The 25,422-nt window shown below is 48.2% G+C and overlaps 2 protein-coding genes and 1 long non-coding RNA gene across 10 annotated transcripts; 1 reads left to right on the plus strand and 2 right to left on the minus strand.

Annotated features, from left to right (window-relative positions):
- Positions 1-93: 93 nt before the first annotated feature.
- sov (small ovary) lies at positions 94-17,725 on the minus strand. Of its 3 annotated transcripts, none has more exons than XM_070288144.1 (7): positions 17,363-17,725; positions 11,120-11,346; positions 10,995-11,064; positions 4,352-10,931; positions 2,865-4,031; positions 2,042-2,781; positions 94-1,978 (listed from the first exon to the last, which is right to left on the minus strand). In XM_070288144.1, the coding sequence occupies exons 2-7, from the start codon at positions 11,299-11,301 to the stop codon at positions 260-262; spliced, it is 10,458 nt and encodes a 3,485-aa protein (XP_070144245.1). In that variant the 5' UTR covers positions 11,302-11,346; positions 17,363-17,725; the 3' UTR covers positions 94-259. The 3 variants fall into 3 exon arrangements, with proteins under 3 accessions (XP_070144245.1, XP_017034639.2, XP_070144244.1); XM_017179150.3 differs by having other exon boundaries at positions 11,120-11,349; XM_070288143.1 differs by lacking the exon at positions 17,363-17,725 and adding an exon at positions 11,507-11,672 and having other exon boundaries at positions 11,120-11,349.
- On the plus strand, positions 11,923-16,771 carry LOC138929107 (uncharacterized). 6 transcript variants are annotated; one of them, XR_011445522.1, is made up of 5 exons: positions 11,923-12,576; positions 12,629-12,736; positions 12,811-14,685; positions 14,755-14,936; positions 14,993-16,771. It is a non-coding gene; the product is annotated as an uncharacterized lncRNA (long non-coding RNA). The 6 variants fall into 6 exon arrangements; XR_011445520.1 differs by having other exon boundaries at positions 11,923-12,736; XR_011445519.1 differs by having other exon boundaries at positions 12,629-14,685.
- A 582-nt stretch (positions 17,726-18,307) lies between the features above and the next one.
- Positions 18,308-20,244, minus strand: LOC108083594 (putative metabolite transport protein HI_1104). Its single transcript, XM_070288145.1, has 2 exons — positions 18,884-20,244; positions 18,308-18,819 (listed from the first exon to the last, which is right to left on the minus strand). Exons 1-2 carry the CDS (start codon positions 20,217-20,219, stop codon positions 18,536-18,538), a joined length of 1,620 nt encoding a protein of 539 aa, XP_070144246.1. The 5' UTR covers positions 20,220-20,244; the 3' UTR covers positions 18,308-18,535.
- Positions 20,245-25,422: the final 5,178 nt, after the last annotated feature.

Here is a 25,422-nt window from a genome sequence, read left to right on the forward strand (position 1 = left end):
GTTCTTTTAATATGTGGTTTTTGTGTACGTTTTCGGGAGCCCTGCGACAATGGGCCTCCCTTGAGCTTGTCATTTCTCTCCAGCGCTTACAAATCTAGTAATAATTATTATTATTATTAATTACGTATTCTACTCTAGGTTTAAACACAATAAAAAAAAATTATAACCCTGATTAGTTTGGAACTAAAGCAGCCGCCACACATTATGTCGGGTCACGAACAGTGCCTGGCCGGTAATAATGGTTTGGTTTCTAGTCTTTTTAGGGTCCGGTGTGGACCACGTAGCTGTTGCGCCGCTTAACGATGCGCAGCATGTTGACAGCCGGTGGAACAGCAGGAGGAACAGCCAGTGGAACAGCAGGGGGAACCGCTGTGGCGGCAGTTACAATCCCGCTCATCAAGGGATTGGCCACCGGGGTGATAATCCGCGTTCTTGGCACCTTAGCCGGCGGCGATTGTTGTTGCTGTTCCTGTCCCGGCTGATTCAGCCTGGATAACCTTAGTAGCTCGTCCGGATTTAAGGTCTTACGGCGCTGGGTTATACGCACAGGTGGCTCCCGAGCAGCTGGCATTTGTCCCAAAGCACTTGGCACCTGTGGAGCAGAGGCGGGCGCCGAGGAAGCAGCCGTATTGCTCATCAATCGATTGGCCACCGGGGTGATAATCCGCGTTCTGGGCACTTTAGGCGGCGACGACTGTTGTGGCTCTTCCTGTCCCGGCTGATTCAGCCTGGATAACCTTAGCAGCTCGTCCGGATTTAAGGTTTTACGGCGCTGGGTTATACGCACAGGTGGCTCCCGAGCAGCTGGCATTTGTCCCAAAGCACTTGGCACCAGTGGAGCAGAGGCGGGCGCCGAGGGAGCAGTCGTACTGCTCATCAATCGATTGGCCACCGGGGTGATAATCCGCGTTTTGGGCACCTTAGCCGGCGACGACTGTTGTGGCTCTTCCTGTCTTCGCTTTTGCGGCGACAACTGATTCCTGGACAACCTTAGGATCTCGTCTGGATTCAAAGTCTTACGTCGCTGGGTTATCCTTACAGCTGGGGTTTGTTCTTGAGGATTTGGAACCTGTCCCTGTCCCTGCACCGACTTCAGGTTTATGTGCAGCCGTAAGGGCGGCCTCCGCACCTTGCTCATCAATTCCGCATACAGCACCCGCATCATCTTCTCATCGTTGTAGCGCGTGCCACGCAGACTGCTCTTCGTGATGATCAGCCCGTTCTGGAACTGATAGTGCACATTGCTGAGGAACTTGCGCAGGTCTCCGAACGAGTGCAGCTCCTGGAAGCGATGGACATCCTCACGGTGCTGGGAATAGCAGTGCTGGATGTACTCATCAAAGCCGCCGGGCAGATGCCGGGCGCAAAAGTGACAGTAGAGGAAGCGATTGTAGTGATCCACCATGTGACGCAGCGTAACCAGCTCCTCCGCCGAGGTGAACATGCATAGGAAGCAGTGGTAGATAAGCGGCGTGGTCAACTGGCGGAAGCAGAAGCGCTCGCCGGGCCTACTGTGCTCGACCCGGCCATGCTGGGCAATGGCGCCCTTGGTGGGCATAACCACGCTGCACAGATCGCACTGGTAGTATTCGTTTTGGCCGCTGGCGCTGAGCTGTTGCAGGGCGGCCAGATCGTCGTTGGTCACATTCTTCAGGTCGTTGGGCAAGTGACCCGCCTTGCTGATGTGCTGGGCCAGATCCTGCCAGCTGTGGTACTTGTAATCACAGTAGGCGCACTCCTCCGGCCGCCGGACATCGCAGGCCACTATGTTCCGGATGGAGTGGACCTTGACCAGGTGCTCGTCGCGCAGGGTCTTGGCGTTGCTCTTGAAGCGCTTGCATTCGGAGCAAAGGAGTTGCGGCTGGACGCGAAAGTAGAAGGGCTGATCGGCATGGACGTGGGCCCAGTGCTGTGTCCGCAAATCCTGCAGGTTGCTGTTCGTTTCGGAGCAGTGTGTGCAAGCGAATTCCACCATTTTCTAAAGGGAAATATTAAGGTTAAAATAGAATCGAATCGAATTCAAGAATTTTTATGGACTTGCCTCTTCTTCCGGACTCTCGCTGGACTCAGTGTCGTCCCTCTCATCGTCCGAGGCAAGCAGATCCACCACCTCGGTGTCGACAATTGGGGGCTGCTTTGGTGGCTCCTGATGCGGCGGCCGCTGCGGCTGCTTCTGCTGTTGCGCCTGCTCCTGCTGCTGCTGCGTTTGACCTTCAACCACATTCGAGGCTGCTGGCTCCTCCTCTTCCGCCACCGCCATCGCCACCACCTCCTCAATGGGTTGACCCAATTCCCAGCTCAAGGCATCCGGAATCTCATTGGTCACTCGCTCAAACTGCATCACCGCCAGCCCCAGCCTCTGCGGATGCTTTAGCTGGATGTGCTGAATTACGAAGCGCTCCTGTTGATTCCCAAATTCGCAGTGCGGGCACTGCCACTGGTAGCGTGACTTGTGCAGCTCCTCGCAGTGCTGGCCTATACGTAGGCAGCTGCTCGCTCCCTTCATGCACACGATGCAGTAGAAGCCAAGGGTCTGGTTCTTCTTGTAGGAAACTTGCTGGAAGACTTGGATCGGCTGCACCCGCCGACCGGGATGGGTGTCAAGAATGTGGTCAATGACCACGGAGGACTCCTTGTTGCCGAAACTGCAGTAGAGGCAGTGGATCTGATACTTTCGATCGTGAGCGGCCACCGCATGGGCCATGATCTGGACCGCCGTGGGCAGGCTGACCTGGCACAGGTTACACATGAACTCAATTTGCGTCAAGCGGGTTACCTTGGCTGCAAAGGAGGAAAGAGGAATCGTAATCTTTCATCATTCACCATTCACCTTTCACCATTCATTTTTTATCATCATTACTTACGCGTCTTCAGCCACCGGGCGTTGGTATTCAGATGCGTGTCGCTGTGGCGATGCACCACCACGTCCACCTCGTGCAGCGGATGCCGCTCTTGGATGTGCCGCACAATCGTCGAGCGCCTTTCGTTGTAGCGCATGCAGGCGCCGCACTGGTAAATGTGCCGCTTGTGCAGCATCAGATGCGTCAGGTACCTTTCCACGCTGGTCTGGCCCGACAGGGGCAGCTTGCAGTGATAACAGAAGATATCCTCGGTGTAGCTGTGATCCATGGTCATGTGGTTGCGAAGCTCCAGCTCTGTGCCCAGCAGGCGGATGCAGCGGACGAAGCCGCAACGGTAGCGATTATCCGGCGGCACGTACACGAACCTTGGTACCACCGCCTTGTGTTGTCCCGGTGGCCGGACTCCTGCCGGATCTACCTGAGCTTCAACCGTACCCCGGATGGTTTCAGCAGCCACAGCGTTATCCTCCACCGACTCCACATCGACATCGGAGTCTGGTGCTGGTGCTGCTTCGGTGAGGCATTCGTCCATTTGGTAGGCCTCGCGTACGTTTCTCTCCTTGTGCTCGTACAGATGCCGCTGGAGGACAGCCCGCACTTCGGAGCTGAAGCTGCACTCGCCGCAGCGCAGCTTCTGTGGGAAGAAAATAACCCGCGGCAGGAGACGCACCTCGGAGCCGCGGTAGACCATCTTCGTGCCTTGTCTGCGCAGCAACAACTCCTCCAGCAGCCGGCTCTTGAAGCTCTCCATTTCCTGCATACCGAATGGCTGGACAACGGCTGTCAGGAAAACGCTGTTTGCATCAGTGACGGCTCCTCCTGCCTTGGCTCCGCCCGCGTCCGGATCCGTAGGCAACTGGATGAACTGCAGCTGACGTTTGATCAGCTCAAAGGCCTGGCTGTGGTGGTTGCGTACATGGTAGAGCATAAGCCGCTTATTTACCGCCGTGGCCAGACAGATGCTGCAGAAAAGCTTGTGGCGGGCATGGGACTGCTGCAGATGGGTGCGCAGCGATGGCGGCAGGAGGATCTGGGCGCAGTACTTGCACTTGATCTGCTCACTGCCCTGGTTGAGGGTGCTGCGTATATGATAGCGCACATGGTTGACGAACTGCTCCTCCGTTAGCCGCACAATGCAGCCCTTTTGGGGGCAGGCGTACAGTTTGTCCTCTGGAAGATGAGTTTCTTGATTAGGTATAAGGTTCGGTAGGTATTTGGATAATTTAGAAAAGCTTCAATACGTTTTATTTTTTCAAAATCTATCGTTATGCTATCATAAAGTCCTGTTCTTTAATTCAAAATCATTTTTTTAAATTAAAATTAGCTTAAAGGCTTTAGATTGATCAAAATGAAGAATACTTGAAAGTAACTTGATGGTGCTTATGCGGTATGTAAAATAGCTTGAAATGTCCTTCTATAGATCGTTGTTCGGCATTTAAAATAGCTTACAAAAAAAAATGTTTAGAGAGCTGAACTCTGGGCTTACTCACCGCTATAGCCGGTGGGTCGTAGCAGTTCGGTGATTGCAGTGGCCAGTGACACATCCGGCAGTCCAGATGCTGCACATCCTCCGGCCTCGACTCCTACTATTCCTGCTATATTATCATTAGCTGGCGAGGGCAGGACATCAACTGGAGTCGACGGAGCCACAGTCGTTGAGTTCTGGCCAGCCAGCGAACGGACAGTGACAGCACCACGCTGGTTAAGCATGTCACGGATCTGCTGGCTGACGGACGGAGTTTCCACGGCGATGCCATGCAAATCCGAATTTGGGGCCAAACTATGGACAACGATGCCGTGCCGGATATAGTCATCCACATCGGTGGCAATGTGATTGCAATAGGCACAGTTCAGGTAGCCATTGCTGCCAAAGCTGAAGCGATGGAACTTCATGTGCTCCCGTATGCACATCACGGTGTGGGCACAAAAGCCACAGTTGGCGGCCATGCAGCGGAAGCGATCCGCCACCAAACGAGAGCGGCTCTCTCCCGAGACAGGAACGGATGCGGGTGCTAGAGGTGGTAGTGGTGCTGGTGCAGTTACCGACGATGCCAGCGTGGGGCTATTCACCACAGGCATGGGTACGGAGGCCCCATTAAACACCTGACTGATGGCCAGGCCCAGGCCACTGGCATAGTTGATCACCTTGGGCTGATCGTTGGTGGTATTGATCCCGTTGCTAGTGACGACAGGCTGCTCCTGTGTCGGCGCTGTAGGTTTGGCGCAAAGGAACTCACCCAAACCGGCGGCATTGAAATCCACTTGGTTCGGAGGACGTGGCTCCGCCTGCAGCAGACCCCGAAGCATGCCATTTGGTTGATCTTCAACGCCGCCAGTTGCCGCTGCTGGCTGGCTCTCTTCCTCGGGTTGTGGCTCTGCCAGGCGGTCACCTGTAAAGCGGCGTACACGCAACGTAAAGACTGGAGCAGCAACGGGTGCGGGTTCAGGCTCCGGCTCCGGAGCAGGTGATTCCACTTCCATTAACTCCACACTGGGCTTCGTTTTCATATGCCCCTCCCTCATATGACGCAGCTCATCGGCTATGCTGTGTGGCTGAGAATCTGGATTCTTGCGGCTGCGCGGGCACATGGCACAGGTGCCGGTCCAGCGCACAGTTGGATGCTCCTGGGCAAAGTGATTTTCAAGGCCCTCCAGCTCATTGGAGAAGAGGAAGGTGCAGCCCGGATAGATGCAGTAGTAGGCAGCAGCACACTTGTCATCCATTCCGCTGACTCCTCCTTTGCGATAGGCCACGTTCTCGACGCGCTTGAGCGGCGACTTCGGAGGAACAGTCGTCGCCGGAGCTGCAGGACTCTGTTTGGGCTGTGTAACTTCCTCCTGGTTTGTTGTGGTTATTACCTCCGGTTCCAGGGGCCGCATGCGAGGCAATAGCTCACTGGGATCGGGTGGATCGTGACTGTCTTCGTTACTGCTACCACTGGCATTTGAGCGCCAGGATTTGCCCGTCGCCCGGCTGCCCTTGTTGAGGCGCGTGCAAAATCGCGTAAAGGATTCAAAGGGATTCTTGGCCGCCTTGCGGTTGCGTTCGGCCGTCTCCAGGTCAATCCATTCATCTGTCATCGGTTCGTCGATATTGGTGTCGTCATCACCAAAGTCGGAGGCATCGCTGCCAATGCCATCGAGTAGGTCGGCATCTAGCTCAGACAGAGTGAGATCCGGCAGAGTCTTTGGATTAGAGGCTGGAATTTCAGTTGGCTTTTCAGGCTCTGGATGGGCAGACTCTTCTAATACCTCGTCATCGGCACTCTCCACATCCACATCAACATCTTCACTCTCATCCACTTCCAAATATATTCTCCTCAACGGTTTTTCCTCAACTAACATGCTTTGGTCCTTGTTCTGTAGGGCCTGCTCTTCGTCAGCCAGCTCCGCCAGTTCCATATCCATATCCTGGTCCATCAGGCACTCGTTAACCACCAGCAGGTTGTCCTTCTCCGCCGGTGGCAAAGGCAAACCCTTTATAGTCGTTAGCACTGCCTCTGTGTTGGCTTCCGGCCTTAGCTCTTCCTGCGATCCCAGCACCTGATCCTCCAGCTTATCGTCTTGATCCTGATCCTTGCCCTCGTCTTCCTTCTCCCGCTTCACGCGGCGCAAGGACTTCTTGGCCATATTTTTAAAGCGTATCTTGACCTTATTTTTGTTGGCAGCCTTCTTTTGGGCAGCCTTGGAAGTGCTAGGACCTTCGTCGTCGTTTTCCTTGTTTTTACTATGTTTAGTAGTTTTCTTGGAGACTTTACTAGCTGCAGCCGTCGACTTGGCCTTGCTGGAGCTGGCGGCGGTCTCTGCTATGGCATTCTTTAGATTACGCTCGACTATCTTCTGCCCCTCGGCCAAGGACATGGCCTTGGGCACGCCGTCAATGGTAAAGAGCAGCAACTGCTCTAGCTCCAGTTCCGGCACCTCCTCCTCCTTCAGGCCATGCTGCTTTACCAGATGTTGGTTCATGTGATCCCTGCTGACCTGGACAAACTCACACAGATGGCACACGTACAGACTCATGGGCAACTGGCCGCAGTTTTCATACTCCAAGATGGTGGCGCCGGGAGCACATGTCTTTATATGATCCTGCAGGATGTGCAGACGATGTAGCGACAACAGGCAGTGCGAGCACTGATACCGTCGCTCACCCGTGTGGGTCACAAGGTGCTCTGCGAGGTTCATGCTGCGCATATTGATCACCTTCACGCAAAATGGACATTTGTAGTAATAGAGATGGGCGGCGCCCTGAGCCATCCAGTAATCCGGCCGCTGATTGCGTCCGGCACGGAGTTCGTTGAGCATGCCGGGCGGCATGCGGGCGCCATAGTGCTCGCCATGATTCTGGATGTAGTGCAGGATCGGACTCTTTCGTATATTCACATTGCAGATAACGCAGGTGATGGTGACCGCTGAAGTGGCATGCCACTCGGGATTGACATTCCGCAGTTCCTGCATGGTCTTTTCCGAGCTGAGCTTTCGACGCTTCGCGGCGGACCTGCCCGTCTTCTTTTCTTGGATTTGCTTCTCCTCCTCCTCCTCCTTCTTCTGCTCCTCCCACTTCTTGGCCATTTTATTCAAACTTGGATGACGCTTAAGCCGGACCAGACAGCTTCTCGTCTGGAAGCTGGCACGGTTTAAGCCCGCGTTCACTGAACTGGGACCCGTGAAGCGCTTGCCCCGGCGGGCCACGTTACGGATTATAATGGGTGAGGTCATGCGGCTGCTGCTATTGGTCTCCAGCGACGGTGAACGACGCGCCACCGAGGGAGTGCGCGAACGCTGGGTACACGCCCGACGGCCGGTGGCCCGAAGCACTTCCTCGCCGTAGTACATCATGGCTATGTCATCATTTAGCTTATCCAGCTCGTTGCGCTTGGGACGGCGCTTATGGCGAGGTCTAGCCATTGGCGGCGGCTGAGATTGGGGTTTAGGCTCTGGTTGCTCCTCAGGCAGGTTCGAGACATCTGAAACCACCGAAACGCTCCTGCGACGCTTGCGAGTGTTGGCTTCGCTCGATGTGGTGGCTTCGCTAAGAGGAACATCGGCGGCAGCTGAAGCCTTAGCCAGGATTGACTTACTAAGCTCGACATCCGCGGCAGCGGCAGCCTTAGCCAGGGTTGACTCACTAAGCTCGACATCCGCGGCAGCTGGAGCCTTAGCCTGGGTTGCTTCGCTAAGCTTGACTTCGGCTTTAGCTGAAGTCGCGGCCGATCGCCTCCTTCTGTTGATCTTTCCCAAACCAAAGCTGCGTCGGCTCAGCTGCGTCTCGTTAAAGGAGGCCTCTGGAGCACCGCGTGTGCGTCGCTTGCCGGTTATTATATTTTGAGTGGAGATGCGACAGTTGTCGCTGGTCTTCTCGAAAATGTGTGCCAGGTGGCGGGCCCGCTGCGACTGGCGCTTGTGCTCTTGCAGATCCTCGTAAAGCAGACTGCCGCCAGTAAGGATCTCCGACTTGTCCACCAATGGCACGCTGGCCTTGGGCACCATCGAGTATCGGCGCTTCATGATCCGTCGCAGCTCTTGCACCGGTGGAGCAGGTACTTCAGTGTCGTCGTGCTTGTCCGTAAACAAATCCAGGGCCTTGAAATCGCTGGGCTTTGCGGCATTGTCCTCACTGTCCAGCGTCTTGGCAGAGTTCTCGGAGTTGTGCAGCAACAGCTGGGAGTGGGCATTGGGGCCTAGTACTATTTTGATCTTTGAGAGCTTCGGTAGCTCCGCTTTGTCTTCCGCTTCCGCTTCAACGCCTCGAATGTCGTCAACCACGTTTTCGGCACCACCATTCTCCATGACTTCGCCATTGACCAGAGTGGGTATCTTTTTGCCGCCACGTAGCATGGGCAGGGGATCCAGCTTGTCGTCTGTCTCCTCGGTGGTCAAGGCTGGCGACAGGCCGTAGACCTCTTTGACAGGCGGCTCGTTCTCCAGATTTTCATTGTTCTCCGAGCTGGCAACGCTGACGATGCTTTCCGTATCCAAAATTTCGCGCGAGGAGGAGGACTTTTTCTCAATTTCTTTCTCCTTGCCTTTGTTCTTCTTCTCCTCCTTGCTGGAGCTGCGACCCGCCTTCTTGTCTGCTTTTTTGTGATGCTTCTTGTTCTCCGACTTGTCCTTGTCCTTGCCCTTAAGCTTATCATTAGTCTTGGTGATCTCCAGGTCCCTGTCCTTCTTGCTTTTATCATCTTTCTTATTACTATTATTATCGCTATTCTTTTCGGCATTACAGGATTTGCCGGGAGCTGGGCTTGCGCTACTGCTGCCAGCATCAGCATGCCCTTCGCCATTGACTGAACTGGGGCTGGAGGCAACCGTTGGCGTTTTCTTAGGTATACGGAAATCAATCTTCTTGACCGATGCGCCCGTTGAGTTGCGGTACAAGGTGTCCAGTTGGGGTTCTACTGTACTTGTGGGTGATGCCGCCACGGCTGCCGCGTCCTCTTTTTCCTTGTCCAGCTGACTCTCTTTCTCAACGGCCTCCAAGAGGCGTCGCTTTTCCGCCTCCAGCAGGCGCAGCTCCTCCGCTAGTTTGGCCGCATCTGCCGCACGAGCCTTGGCCTCCTTGTGCTCGCGATAGGTGCGCGGCACATGGTTGGTTGGTTGTCCTGCCTCGGATGATGCGGATCCATTGTAGCTAGGTACCGACGCATTTGAACGGCCATAGCGACCCATAGTTGGATTGTGGCTTCCGCCGCGGAATCCGCCCCTGGAACTGGCGGAGCCATTGAAGCTACTCACCGGAATGTTGTTGGGATTTGCATTCGGATTGGCGCCCCAGTGGGGTTTGGTGTACTTGTTGGGATTTCCAGTTCCATTGCCATTGTTCATGTTGTTGGTGGCTTGCCAGTGGGTGGTTTCATCAATGTTGTTGGTGTAAGTGCCAGCGCCACGACGTGGATCGGCTGAGTATGGCGACGTGTGAATCTGCTTGTGCTGTTGTGGCCCATGCCAGGATTGGTTCCTGCTCATGCGTGGATCACGAGAATGATTGTGATTCTCTCGCCGAGGATCCCGACTCTCGCGGGGATCCCGACTCCCAGAGCGACTCTCGCGAGGATCCCGACTCTCACGCGGGTCTCTGGGCTCTTGGTTGCCATTGAAAGATCGCCTGGGATCGCTGCCCGAATCTCGGCCATAAGGCCGCGACGACATTGGTGAATGATCCTCCTGGCTGATGCTGTTGCTGCTGTTGCTACTGCTGGTGCTGCTGGTTTTGTTAACGTTCACCACTGGAATGTTGGCATAGGTGAACCACGAGGAAGAGTTCGGCTTCATACTCGGCGCCGGCGGTACTGGCGACAATATCCGCACCATTGGCGGCGGCGTGACATTCACAACGTCTCTCGAGCTGTTATCCTTGTTGTGTTTGGGCAGTGCGGTGATTAGAGCGCGCTTTTTACCACGCGGATCGTTCATGTTGGAGGCCAAGGCCAAAGCTGGCTGATCCTGTCCCGTAGCAGCATCAGCGGAGCCACCCCGCAAGGCGGCCAGTTTCTTGCGTGCCTCCTCCAAAGAGTTGCCTGGAGCTGAAGTCTCATTGGGACTTGGAGACGACGTGGATGAGATGCTGTAAGCATCCTTCTCCGGCGATGGCTGGTCGCTATCTATGCAGGCTTCCAGTTCAAGGGGCGCCGTGCTGCGACGCACAAAATCGGACTTATCCGCAGCCGGAGGAGCGCTGGGCAACCGGCGGCTAAACGGTGGCTCTGCCGATGAAACAGTCTCCTTGGCACTAACCGCAGTACGGCGGGTGAACGGCGCCGTCGCATTGGATCGTATTTCGATCTCCTTTGTGCGCGCCCTCTGCATGGCGACCAAGACGCCGTCCGGCGCCAAGCCATCATCTGGAGATGCAGCCGGTGATGGAGCTGGGTTGGTCTTGATGGTATCACTTGGCGTTGGCTTGGAGCCTTTTGTCTTTTTAGTTGCTGGTGTTGCTTTGGGGGCTTCGCTTGGCTTCGCATCGGCCGTCTTAGAGGTAGCCGCCGCATCCGTCGGCTTGGCCGCAGTCGCAGCAGAGCAAGACGGCAATTCGTTCGAATTCTGATCGCTGATGTCGATGACATCGCTGAAACGCTGGAAGAAAGGATTATTATTAGCAAGTGAAGCAAAAATCGGCGCCGCATTTACCGCACTTACCGGATTGAACTTTTTCTTTAACTTGTTCACAATCCGCTCGATCTTGTTCAGCGTAATCATGGAGACGTTCCTGTGAGAAAGCAGTATTATTAATGGGTCACAAACTTTGTCTGTGTGGGACTTACTCTCGCTCCAGCAGTCCGATGAGTGCCTGCAGGCGCTGCGACTGCACCTTGGACAGGGTATTTCCATGGCTCTCCCGCACGCTGCGTATGAAGGGCACATCCTTGCGGACCTCCAAGAGCTTGGCTCTGGTCTCCTGGTTGGTCACGCTCATCACACGCAAATCTTCGCCGGTGAGGTCCATGGAGCCTGCGAGAGCGTCGTCCTCGTCGTCTCTTCTTTATGGCGGCTGCTGTAGTAGTCACAGAGGAAAGGAGAGATGGCATACACACACACACGGGTTAGCGAAATGTCATAATGAAGAGACATAGGTCTCAGAGTTCCTCTTTAAGCTCCGAGAGCTTGCTTCTGGTGGCACACACACAGACCGGCCGGCCGGATGAACTAACCGTATCTCAGAATAGCAACGACACACTACAACTAAACAACGAAGGAGACAGCGGACGCGGATACCATTGTGAAGCGACACACAGATTATACAAAAGACGGCTACGGCTAAGAACGGCACGCCAGGCACACACAAACACGGCGTCATTCCACGAGTGACAACAACGAAGTGGCGCCGAAGACCGAATGCGGCTGCCTATCGATATATCGATATTTTGGTACCAATTCCGACCGACTTTTTTGTTTTATTTACATAATACACAAATAGTATCCTTCCTCAAATGTTTTTACTGAGCCTATGTAAGCTTGCAGCAATGAGTTAAATATAAAAACTAAAACATCAACGCTAATTAGTCTCAGCTGGTGTCGATAGTGCGATAGCCGAGTATCGAAAACGAACCATCACTGGGCACGGCCATCCTCACGCTCTACTTTTCGCACAAATATTCTCGAAGAACGGCGAAAAATGAAGGAATACCGAAAGTGGACACTTCGGGAAACTACGCTCTCCCAACGAGGCGGCAGAAAGAGAGACAGAAATGCGCAACAAAACTATAGCGAAACGTTGAATTCGCCGCAACACTGCCGTGGTGTTAGTGAGCGAGAGTGTGGTGGTATTAGTTTTCATAGGGCGGTTGGAGATAAATTTTGCCGCCGTCGTATTGTTTTTGTTTTGCAGAGGCTCCGCTCGCTGGGGAAAAAAACTGAAACTGAAAACACGAAAGGTGGCGCTGATCGGGAGGCCTTGGAGCGCAGTTGGTTTCGCCATAATCCACTTTTGAGACGCTTCTTGGGATTGATTCCAGCGACAAATACAAATAACGGACTGTGTCCCGGTTCTGATGCCTCATCGAAACATATGAATATGTTTGTATGCCCCTTCTGAATGTGGAAACGCTGAAGTAGACGAATTAAATGTAACACGAACGACGGCACAAAGAAGAAGCGAAGATCTGCGGACACATGATACAGCTTTCGACGTAAGCAGGGTTTTCTTGGAAGGCAGTCGACTGTACGCAAATTCAAATATCAGTGCGGAAAACGGTATACACACAAAACCACGACGGCAAAGGTAAAAGACGATGTCAAGATTTCCACGGACCCTCTCTCTTACGGAGCAACAGGATAGTGTTTATTCTGTTCACAGGGGGTTGCAAAACTCGAAGAAACACCGTACCCGTGCTTGATGACCTGCCTACCCAATCTGAGAACTGGCAACTTCTGGAACAGCTGTATGTACCTTTACGAATACAGAGACATCGTATCCAATGGTTCCTGTAATTTTGCATTTACGATACTCTTTCAGTGACTATCGTAGGAAATAATTTCCAAACTGTAGATCACACAATTATGTGAAAACAAACCTCAGAATCGGATTCAGAGGCCCAAACTAATCATTTTCAGTCATTGACCTCGACAACTTTTTTTTTTTTTTTTTTTAATTGAGATGTCCTTGATCAGGACACATTTGTATCAAACAGACTTCGGTTTCGAGGTACCGAAAAGTACTGGGATTTTATGTTGAAATGTCCTTGATTCGGATTGAATATTGTAGTTGGTCGGTGAACAGAAAGAACCCGTCTAAAGAACATATTTTCATCAGCTTATAGTTGGATTATGGATTTCTTAATGAATGTTTACATCATATATTTTTTAGACGCATCTGGGCACTGACGGTTAAGGTATCCAATTGTATTCCCAAAATATATATTTTATCATCCAACTTTTAATGTCTTCATGAATCAACAACGTTAGCCCCTGGTCACACTTTACTGGATGGGAAATAATGTATAAGTTCGTTTGTTTGCTGTGCTTCCTAACCCTTGACTCTTAATATGTTAATAGTCCTTAAATAATTAGGAAAGTACTTTGTATATTCGCATCACTATTAATAACAGAACTTTGCTTAAAACATAAACAAATAGACAAGTTGACGAACTGCAAGTGGAAGGTCAGAGATTTCATGTATTCAAGAATTCATGAAATTCATAGGACTATTTCGCTTTAGCAATTACTGGACTGTCGTTAATGGATCATTTCGACTTAGCAACTACTGGACTGCCGTTATCAATTAATATTATGGGACATGGAATTCTTCCCCTGCAGTTCTACATGTCATCATACCAACTTCAACTGCCGAGCCAAAACTCTCAATCGAAGATCGTCTAAAAAACCAACTATCCCGCTCTCTCAATTTCTCTCTTCAAAAAATGTATTAATTTTTTAAAGCCTAGGTGGGCACGCAGAGTCACTTTCTGCTCCTGGTGCTCTTTCCGTTGTTTCTTGTGAGGCGCCCGCAAGGAGTCCCAGGCGGTCGTCGCTCGCATTTGGCGATCCGTGCAAGATTTGAAAAACAATGCCACTGAGATTTAGCTTTAGAGAGGCGGGTGAAAACACATCAACTCCGCGATCTCGAGTTTACAAAAACAAATCAATGCGTTTTGCGACACACGTTCTGATTGTTCGCAAGCAAACTCTGTCTGGGCCAGGACTGAGATCGTAGGACTGCCTATAAATTTCAGGTTTAAAGCTTAAAAATAAAAAGTGGAAAAAAAACCAAAAACAAAACAAAATTAATGCAGCTTTCCATTTAATCTTTGACAAATTTGTCACTGAGGACATCCAGGACATGCCAATGTTAATTTCATCAGTAATTTTGCATGGAAATTTATCGTTGATTCATCAACAACACCGCTGTTGATGAATTACTGGTGAATAGTACTGCATGGCCCATTCTATTGGACAATCAATATTATGGGATATGGAATTCTTCTCGTTACGTTCTGCACGAAACTGTTGCAGACACTCGACCGACCAACCACACTCCCGTAAAAGCTCACACATATGTATTAGACATATACGCCGCCGCGCCACGCCGCCGCCGCCGCCGATTTTTGCCTTATTTGACGCGCCGCCGCCGAATTATGAAAAAAACGGCGCGCCGCGGCGCGCCGCTGGTGCGGCACCGGCGTAGCACCGGCGCGGCCTTCGGTGATATTATTCTTAATATAACTTAAAAACAAAAATAAATAAATCATACAAATGGCCAAATACTCGATATAAATAATCGATTAATCGTTAGGATTGTCTCATCTCCCATCTCCCTATGTCCCATCTCTAGAACAGCTATTTGGTGTGGTTTACTTTCTAAAGCTGTGTTTTTTGTGCGTAAATATGCAAAGTAAGTTTTAAAATACTATTACTAGTGTTAGGAACATATGTATTAATTAAATATTCTCTAAACAAATAGATGGATCAGCCATTGAGTATGTACTCAATTAAACACAACCATTACTCAAATCGAAAGAGCAAAGTGTGGGAGTTTTTCGGCGCATTGCAATTAGAGAACAACTGCATTGAAGTGGACAAGGTGTTCTGCCGATTATGTTTGGATGTTCAGAAAAAAGACGACGAAAGAACAATCTTTTCATGGTAATAATTAAGTTCCTTTTTTTAAGATTCAAGTAAGATTTTGTAAATTGTTTCAGTGCTAAAATTCAGTCGTATTCCACGAACTGTTCCACAGGGAATTTAAGTCGACACCTCAAAAATGAACACAACATTCGAGATATCGACAGTCCGAGTACTTCATTGGCTACACGTGGATCAATATCAAATTTTTTCAAAAAATCGACGCCAATTATATCTCCAAAAGATAGTAAGTGGGCGCTGGGACGAGAGCTAGCTTTGTGGATGGCTAGAGATTTGCTACCATTTCATATAATTTGTCACAGTGGACTTAAAGACTTTTTAAAAAAATATAGAGTTGTGGCAACTGATGCTGACATTCCACACTACAAAACGCTGTCAACAACTGCACTAGACGATGTGTATGAATGCATTTTACGAGCAGTTACACGGATAGTATCTGGACAAAAACATTTTGCCTTAACTTTCGACTTGTGGACAGATAACTATAGAAGAAGAAGTTATATAACGTTCACCTTCCATTTTCTGTCAGCGAATTTTGAGATGAAGCATTTAACGCTGGAAACAAAATATTTGTCAAAATCGCACACGGCAAGTAACATTTTAACAGAGGTGGAAGAAGTTACTCAAATGTATAATTTGCAAATGGGATCTAATTATGTCGTAACCGACCAAGGCAGCAATATCAAAAAAGCTATTAATTTGGGGTGTATAAAAAACCACTTCTGCCTTGGACATGGACTACATAATTTGCTAAATGTTGATGGTTACAATTCAGAGCCGGAAATTAAAAATTTGATTGTGAAGTGCAAAAATATTGTGAGTGCCTTACGATTCAAGACACATGTTTTGAGATGTCAAGCTGACGAACTTCAAAAGGAAGTTTTGTCAAATATCGACAATTTAGAAGAACTGCTGGCATCCGAAGATAATGAATGGGTCGACTACGATGATGATTTTGGCCCGTTAGATGATGTTCCCTTGCAAACTTACAAGAATATTAACAACCCTAATGACTTACAAAGTAGTTTGGTGGACAAGAGAAATGTTTCACTTAAGAACTCGGTCCCAACAAGGTGGCACAGCGTGTTAACAATGTTAGACAGTCTTGGGTGCCAAAGAGCCGCATTAAATAAGTTGCTCACAAGCAGCAATAAGACTCATTTAATATTATTAGAAAATGAAGCACAGCTTTTATATAAATTATGCGACTTCTTAAAAAAATTTAAAGATGCAGTTACCGTTTTGTCTGGAGATTTGTATCCATCAATAAGTCTTGCGTTAGTGATAAGAACTGAAATCGTCTCAATATTGGAAGAACCTGAGAACAATGAGCCGCTTGCTTTGACTCTCATGAAAAGCCATATAAAAAATAGATTTGATTCAAGGTTCCCGATATCGGATATACTAGTCTGCGCATCCCTATTAGATCCGCGATTCAACTCACTTGATTGTGTGTTGGAGTATTGCGAGAAACAAAGTTTAAAAAGAAACGATTTTTTGTTAAAAATGTTTAAAGAGCTGATTGGAGATGTTGAACAAGATAGCGATCAGCAGCAAGAGTCTCATTCTGCAAGCAAAATCTTAAAGCTTGCTCAACGGCATTCGACCAATACCAAAGATAACAATTTGGAAGCTGAATGCCATCTACTCCTAAGCTTATCTTCATGTCAAGACGTATTGACATTTTGGAAGGAAAAGGCACCTGCAATGCCCTTACTTTCGATGCTGGCACAAAAAGTGTTGTGTATTCCTGCAACGAGCACTCCAAGTGAGCGAGTTTTTTCTATTGCTGGTCTTACAATTACGCAGAAACGGTCGCAGCTCAGTCCTCACAACGTAAATAAAGTAATTTTTATACATGACAATTACGACACTTGCAAAGAAAGTTTAACTTAAATTTACAAATTGAAGAGATAAAAATGAACTGAATTGAAAACTGAACATTAATTATGTGAATTATGAATGAAACTTATTCAAGTCAAGGAAAAAGACTGCTATTTTTATGTTTATTTTTATTTGTTACTTAATTTTTATTTATTTTCATTTCATTTACCCAATTAATTTACTCACTTATGTTCATTTTATTGTTATTGTTAATAAAGGCGTTATAAACTGATATAATACAATAATACTAATTTTATTTAATTTGAAAAAAATCTGTACGCCGCCGCCGCCGATTCTTTCTGACTACTACGCCGCCGCCGCCGAGTCATTTTGACCTCTACGCCGCCGCCGAAGTCTTTAACCATCGGCGTAAACCTCTAATATGTATAACGCGCACACACGTTCACATGCACACGGCGCACACAGAAAAACAGGCGAGCGTTTAGTTTTTGCTGCGCGTTTCCTCGTATAGTCGGGACCAACAACAACTACACAAGCATCTCGAGCTACTTATTATATAACCAAATGTTCAGTGGGCTTACCCAAGTTGTCTCAATGGTCAATGTTGACTGTTTTCTGGCGAGTCGTGGCCTTGGATGGCCAGGAAACAAACAATCAAGCGACGATGTGAACACCTCAAAAGTTGACGATGAAATGAACGAACAATGTCCGCCGTTATGCTCTCTTTCGCTTTTGGCTAGCACCACCACCAGCGAACACTCCCGTATACAACCTAGCACCGCTCACACAGAGAAGAGTTCGTGTGCGCGAGAGCGCGCGACAAGCACACCGACACGGAAGGCGAATTGAATTCGCTGGAAATATCGCGGATCGCAAATATCGCGGACACGATGGTTCTGTACACTTATCTGTATATCGAAAGTTTTTTCTTTTAGTTTGGAATAGTTTTTCTTTTTTTTTTTTTCCCACGAGGTCTGTTTGATTTCACTAGTAAAACTATTATGTGAATCCTGTGCCACAATAGCTGTCATAGTGCATGATACAATCAAAATTTTCCGACTAGACTACCTACTATGATTGTATCATGTCACTGTGCAGGTATTTTGGGCGGAATTAATCGATAGTGAGCCCAACACCTATCGATATGCTGAGCGTGATGGCAAGACGGAGAGGCTGATAACTAACGGAATCAGTTTACTTTGTTAGATGCAGCAGCGCACACAAGCACACCTGTGTGTGATTAACGGAGGACTAGTAAATTTATTAATTAATTTACTGCTTCAGCGGGTGAGTATATTTGAAATATAAAATATTTAAATTTAAATATGGAAGGCCGAATTTCTTCTATTTATTTATTTGCCCAATCTTTCAAGCAGCAACAAATACTTTTAGTAGCGAACGAGAGAGTTATCTTTAGCTGCACTCTGAGAGAGCACAACTAAGAGAGCGTCCGCTAGTTAATGATTCCAGAGAGATGCAACTGATCACTTTAGGAGCTCTGGAATGAACCCATGAAACAATTATAATTAACAAAACAGCTTTTTATTGATGTATCGACTATAGAATTAAGTACACAATTATATCGCTAAGAAGGTTTTTGTGTAAGGAAGCGACCACGGCGAGGAGACGGAAGTCTACTCCCTACTGCCGCACCGCTGACCCCTTTTCCTAGGACTAAGTACGATTAAGCGAAATAAAAAAATTAATAATAGTACGAATTAAGGCAATAAAAAAAAAAACTACTAACAGCTAACCTACAGTCTACTGCTCTCGGCGCCGTTCTGTCGCGCCGAAGGAGGAGCCTGCTGAGCAGACTTGTCGTAACCATTGCTGGACATCTGCAGGTGCTGCGGCAGCTGGGCAGGACGTCCGTTGGAGGGCAGGGTCTCGTCCACAGAGAACACGGAGTTGTCGTGTCCGTGCATGTGACGGGCATTGAGCACGGCGTCCGGATGGCTCTTCGGCGACTCCGGCTCCACCGAGTCTTCGGCTGTCTTGCCGTCCAGCAGGAAGCACGTGATGAAGAAGAGTATGGAGCCTAGAAATAGTATAAGGAAATCATTACAATGCTCACTCTCTGGGCAGCGTCATTCTCCACTTACTGATGCCATAGAAGCCGGCATAGAAGATCATGATCGATCCGCGGTAGCCTAGCACCTTGGCCACGGGATCCACCAGAATGGGCAGATTGCCACCAATGTTGTTCATCACAAACAAGAAGACACCGATGGTCGAGGACCTAACCCGCAGCGGTACGATCTCCACAACAATGGCGAAGACAATGCCAAACCACATCTCGGCAAAGAAGTAGCTCAGGCCCAGCGTGATCATGGCCCATAGCGGATCAAAGTACACCGATCCAAAGGCCGGCAGTGTGGCAATCAGCTGGCTGACGGCGAGGACAAAGGCTCTCGACCGAATGCCCATCTTGGCAACGATCTTATCGGACACAATGCCGCCAACGACGACACCCACACTGCCAATACCGATGGTGACACCGAACAGCCACCAGCCCAGATCCACATCCGGGAAGTAGGTGTTGTAGTACAGGTCAGCGTTGTAGGCAAAGGTCATGCCGCCGCAGTGCCGGATCGAGGCTGCTATCATCAGCATGATCATCGCCGGGCTCTTGATCACTTGCCACAGGCTCACCGGCTTGCCGCTGGCCGTCTGACGGTCGCCCTCGCCAATGGCCTTGCGTTCCGGCTCCCGCAGCGTGGTACCCGTTAGACCGGCCACAATAACCGTCAGCACACCGGCGCCCAAATAACACACACGCCATCCCAAATCCCAGAAGTTCAGCTTGGTGATGTAGCGGCCAACGGGGAAGGCAATGCCATAGCCACCGTAGATGCCCCAGTTGAAGATGGCCATGACCAAGGCACGCTTATCCTCGGGAAAGATGTCGGACATGATGCCCGTGGCCAGGGGATTGCAGCCCGACTCGCCGGCTGCCATCACCATACGCAGCAAGACCAGTTGCCAGTACTCCTTGACGGTGCCCTGGAGGATCATGGCAATGCCAAAGATTACCGTGCAGACGGTCAGCATCTTGACGCGATTGTATTTGTCGGCAGCGAAGCCCATGAAGACCCCAGCAATGGTGAAGATCAGGATGAAGGTGGGACCGGCCAGAATCTGATAGTCAATGCCCAGACCATTGTAGTTCCACTCGCAGTAACCGGTTCCGTTGAAGTCCAGGGCATAGCAGCTGGACTCGTTGCCCACCGCCGAGCACTGGGTGGGCAGCTCGTGGCGATTGAACATGGAGTTGTTCTGCTGACAGGCATGGTCACCATAGTCGAGCTCGATGGCCGTCTGCTTGGAGGTCACGCCAATCAGGTAGTGTCCCAGCTCGCCCAGAATATACCCAATGGTGAGTATGGCCAGGACGTAGGAGTTGTAAAAACCGCTCAGCTTCTCCAGAATCGGTATCATCTTGACTGTCGTGGTGCCCGTGTGACTGCAAAGAGATAAGATGGGGAAACGGAACCGTGTGTGTGCTCTGATTAGTCCCTCTCTGGCATTTCCATACCCCAACAAGATGATAAACAAACCCCCAAAGTGGGGGACTGACTACATTTTTCTCATTTGTTCGGTGGAAAATTATAATCAAGCGCCGCGACATAATGACAAATAATCTAAGAGCTCTCAATTAATGAGTCTCCGGGCTGCCATAGAGAGTGAGCGATGGCCGCAGGTCACCTGCATCCGAGCTGCTGTTGTGTCGTGACTGGAATTTCGAAAGGAACCCGGTCTGAGACGACAACCAACCCCATAATTCTCCCTCGCATCGGAATGAAAGTGAAGGCAATTACGTGTACGTGATGTGGAGAGGCGAGATCTATCCCTAGGTTAAGTCCAGCGAAAAGTTGTTAGCAACTTAAAAAGAAATCTTAACTCTAAACCAAGGTAGTAGGGTTATTTCAAATTGTTCTTTACAAGACTTTTTCACTTCGAATACTCCCAGGACATTGTCCTAAGCAGGGATCGCACATTAGAGTTATGAGTTGAATTAAAATTTATAATAATTTTTTTCCCATTTTTAAAATAAAAAAATTGAGTTAAACAATTTCAAAATAAAAGTTATTTGTTAATTTTTACTTTACCCCCAACTCTTATTGGCTATGCCTGCTCCGAAGTGTTAAAATTTGTATTTTTCGGTTTAGTTCCCTTCCTTCTTTGCTGGCGGTAAATTAATTTTTGGCAAACCGCCATTAGCCAAGCTCTAAAGACAATCATTGTTCGCAGAGCTAAACCGGCAACAGGTCTATGCTGAGGCTGATTTGGCTTGCCCCGCCAACATGCCTACCTCCGAAATTCCTTTAATCAATCAAAGTTAATTTGCTTTTGCTGTCTGGTCTCCCCTTTTATTTTTATATATTTTTTCTTTTTGGCCAAGTCTTACAATTGTTGCGCTGTCAAAAGCCGCCAAGGTTGGCTGAGAACATTATCGCCAAATAGACGGATATGCGGTAGGCGAACAAAGGTCTCAAGAATGCGGATGCTCGGACACCAGCCAGGTGCTATTGGCCATGTATATTCTCTATTGACCATTTAAGCAGGGGGCTGGTGTGAGGTATTGATTCACGATCGTGAATCAAATTTGGAGTGCTTCGCTGTCGACTAATGTGCAGTGCAATTTTAAATAATAATAGCCATTAGTCTAGGCCCATTGTAAGCCCCCTCCTGGCCTTGATCACTCTTCAGGCAGTGACAGTTATGGAGCCATAAATATGAGCATCACCTGAGCTTAAGCCAAGTTAAGGCACGTGAGTCTAGCCGCCGTCCGTCGTCTTATATGCAGATTCGTTGTAGGAAGCTAAGCGTTATTGTGTGATTGTTGACGCCCAGAGGCGACCTTGACATTGGCTTGACTGACTAGGAAGCCAGAGATCAATCGATTCCTATGGAAATCGAAGTCAAACTCGAACTGGCAGAGCATTGCAGCAAAGCCTTAGCCTTGGCTTTGGCCATGCATTACATCCATCAGTGCGTGAGCTGTAAAGCTCGTTTTGTATTTTTTTTGTTGTCTAGTTCAATGCCAAGGCGCCACACGTAATAGACCAGGCCAGAGACCAAACCGGACTTAGCCATAGACGTGACTTGCCTCGACTCCTTGGCTTTCCAGCGGCATCGAAAAGCCCAGCTCATTCGAGCATTAAATTTAAGTGCACTCGCAGCAATAAACTTGTGGCAAAATTGGAATGGTTGCAAGCATAAAACTGCATTGATTTAAATTTAATTATGGCCTATACAGGCCATAACCTGGTAATGGAACTATGTAGGTCTTAGCCAAAGGGATTAGACTTAATCCACTGTGGGGAGTTATAGGCTATGGAGAAGTTTAAAAAGTCTAAAGCTCAGAGAGAATGTCAAAGTCAGGCCTGGGTTTACTACAGCATCGAGACTGGGCCTATAAGTTCGTGACAAGATTAGACCAAGAACGGTCAGGCTTGGCTGCCTCGAATGGAGAGGCGAGGGAGGAGGATAGACTGTAGACTCAAGACAATGACTAATGTGTGCGAATACCCAAATACTCTTGTTGCCAACTTAAAAATAAACCTTAACTATAAACCTAGGGGAGTAGTGGTATTTTGAAGTGTTCTTTAATAGACTATTCCACTTGGAGTACTTCCAAGACACTGTCTCAAGCAGGGATCGCACACAAGAGTAATGAGTTAAATCAAAATTGATAAATATTTATAAAAATTAACAAAGTAACTTTTGTTTTCAAATTTAAACAAAGCACCCAAATACCCTGCCCAGTCTGTCTAGCCCAGCTTAGCTCTCCGATTCGATTGGCTCTCGCCCCTCTAATAGGCCCCTTTTAAGTTGTCGCACAAAGCACTTTGTACAGAGTTGACAGACAGACAGATGGACAGACAAAACGGCACTCAAGCATGCCCATATTCCACACTACACATTTTACAATTGTATTAACCTGGCCAAGAGCTGTAGCTCGACCGCTAGCCAGTCGTTGCAAGCGCATTCAAGGTCTACTTCGGCGCTGATTCTTGGATGCTGTTTTTAATAAATTGTTCATAAATATTGTTAATTTATTGGCCAAGTCCCAGACCCGGCCAGGTGTCTGTCTCGCCCGCAATTAGCAGTTACTTAGCCGTCTCAGAGTGGGTGGCTGATCTTTAGGGCTTTGCGTGGCCACCTTGACATCGACATTTACCTTTGCCTCTAAAGTCTAACGGTGAGAAAATGGTGTTTAAACAGGTAACGCCCCTCTCTGGCTTTTGATTTATGCATAGGACAGGTGAGAGACAACAAAAACAAACAAATGAAGACATCCAACCAGGTGGTTGAGTGTGGTCAGTTAGCAGTCGCTAAGTGCCATCACATGGTGGAGCCCAAGGTGAGAAGAGATGGCACCCGGATGTGTTTGTGGATCCAGGATTGCATAAGGCTGGAGAAACTGGAGCAAATCAGTGGGAAATAATAAAACCAGGTGAGCATAGTTACCAACCTAAGTTAAAGATAAACTATTATTTATATAAAAATAAGGGAGGATGAGGGTGGATCAGGGCGGATCAGGGCGTAACAGGAAGATCGTTTATCATGACAAAGTGGCAGATAAACCAAGTGAATCAGTTGCCAGGTGTTCCATAATGACTTGGCACCTGGCAACTGGGTAACAGGTGATGCTGATGAACGGGGAGGTGTCACCGTTTCCGATACCGATCAAAGCTAATGCAAATGCCATGTACCGGGAATCGTGGCCACGTGGAATCGGGTTGGATTCCTCCGCTCTTGACAAAGGGTTGGCATAGTTATAGAATGGAAATATAATTTATAATTTAATGCGGGGCATTATAAGCCGGCTGGTCAAGCCAGTGGATCATGACACGATCGAAAGCAAGTCCCAAGATCATCATCATCATCATCATCATCATCATCATCATCATCACCGCGCTCGGACTTTTGCTCTCGAGTGTGTGGCTTCGGAAAAAGATGACTGACTGACTGACTGGCGGACTGTATAACCCGAATTACGGGTAATTACGTAGCCACAGCTTGTTCGACAAATGCAAATCAAGCGGGGAATACATATATATAAACACACACATAGTATGGGGATACGACTATAGAGATACCTCTCTCTAACCGATCAAAGGTCTCATTACCAACCAAAACTCTCCTCCCAAGTGAGTGGCTTTGCTAATTAGATTTAATTATTGTTTTAGAATTCCTGGGACAGTGATGGTAATAGTTTAGGGCCATAAATAAACCATTTATATTGCTCGGAAATCGTAACAAGTGCGAGTACGAGTGCATAAGTGCCGACATATGTACATGGCTCGTAAATGCCAGATGGTCGGTCGGAGTGTCTACTATAATATCCTACAGAAATAGACGTAATTTACGTTTACGGCATAATTAGCGATCGAACAATTAGGTAATTCTTAATACACTAGAAGCTAGAGTTATCAATTAAAGTGATTTATCCGCAACACCTGGAGCCACCTTTCTAATTGTTAAAACTAATGCGGAGACAATTCCCATTCCCTTTTGCTATTTATGGTTAAAAAATACTCCAAGAAATTATCTCAAAGAGGACATTCAAGTGTATGGCAATCGATTTTTCTATAAGAAAATATTGATTTACTAGAAAAAATAGAACAAATAATAGCAAAAATTATATAAATGTAATTAAATTGGTATATAAAGCTAATTTCTGTATATTTTCTGATAGTATCGATATTTTTTTGATAATTTAAAGTTGAATATATCAATCTTTACAATATTATAAATCTTAAAAAAGTTCTAGTTATATTACAACTATTATAAAAGTTGCTACGGTACAGTAGCAGAATAAATTTGTATTATATAGATTTCTTCCCCTCCAACTACATCCCTTACCAATTTAATTGGAATTTTCATTCGGTAACTAAACGCATGTATTAACTATAGAAAAAGGGAATGCTAATCAAAATCAGACACTTATGCAATTGCTCATTAGCAATTTGAACTTGTCTTCATAATTTATTTCTATATTTTTGCATCGAATCGCGGGGATCTTCGTGACTGCCCACAACAGAGCGATCCGACCGATCCGATCGACCTCCCATACGGAGCTTCAGAAGACGCCCACCGGCGGTATGTGAGCTGAGTTTCTGCTGCTTTTGTTGTGAGAATGCTAAATACAAATACGATTCGTGTTTGCTGTCTAAATCAAAGTTGAAATTAAATGATTGCCAGAGATTTTGTTGTTGATGTTGTTGTATTTTTGCTAAATAAATTAGTAATTAAATGGTGCTTTCAATCTGTGCCGATAATGCCAGATTTATATAACACGTTTCAAACAAATTGTTGCGGCTGCTACTTTTTCTCCTTGAACCGAAGAACATATCGAGATGCTCCAGTTTGTCTCGCCCTTCCTCTGGGGGGGGTTTTCCTCTTCCTGTTCTTCGCTGATTAGATAGCTTCATTAGCTTTTTTTCGGGGTGGGAGTGTCAGTCGTAGTCCGTACTTTGTTGACAGCAACACAGAGTTGCGTCAATATTGATCAGCTTGGAACACGAACGTTAATGGTTTACTATGTATGTATGATGATTGTGTCTCAAGTGGTTTGCAACCCCCCATCCTGCCCCCTCCCAGTGCGGTTTGGAAGCTTATTGCCGCGCTTATT

This window comes from Drosophila kikkawai, chromosome X (genome assembly GCF_030179895.1).
Source record: "Drosophila kikkawai strain 14028-0561.14 chromosome X, DkikHiC1v2, whole genome shotgun sequence".
Taxonomy (NCBI): domain Eukaryota; kingdom Metazoa; phylum Arthropoda; class Insecta; order Diptera; family Drosophilidae; genus Drosophila; species Drosophila kikkawai.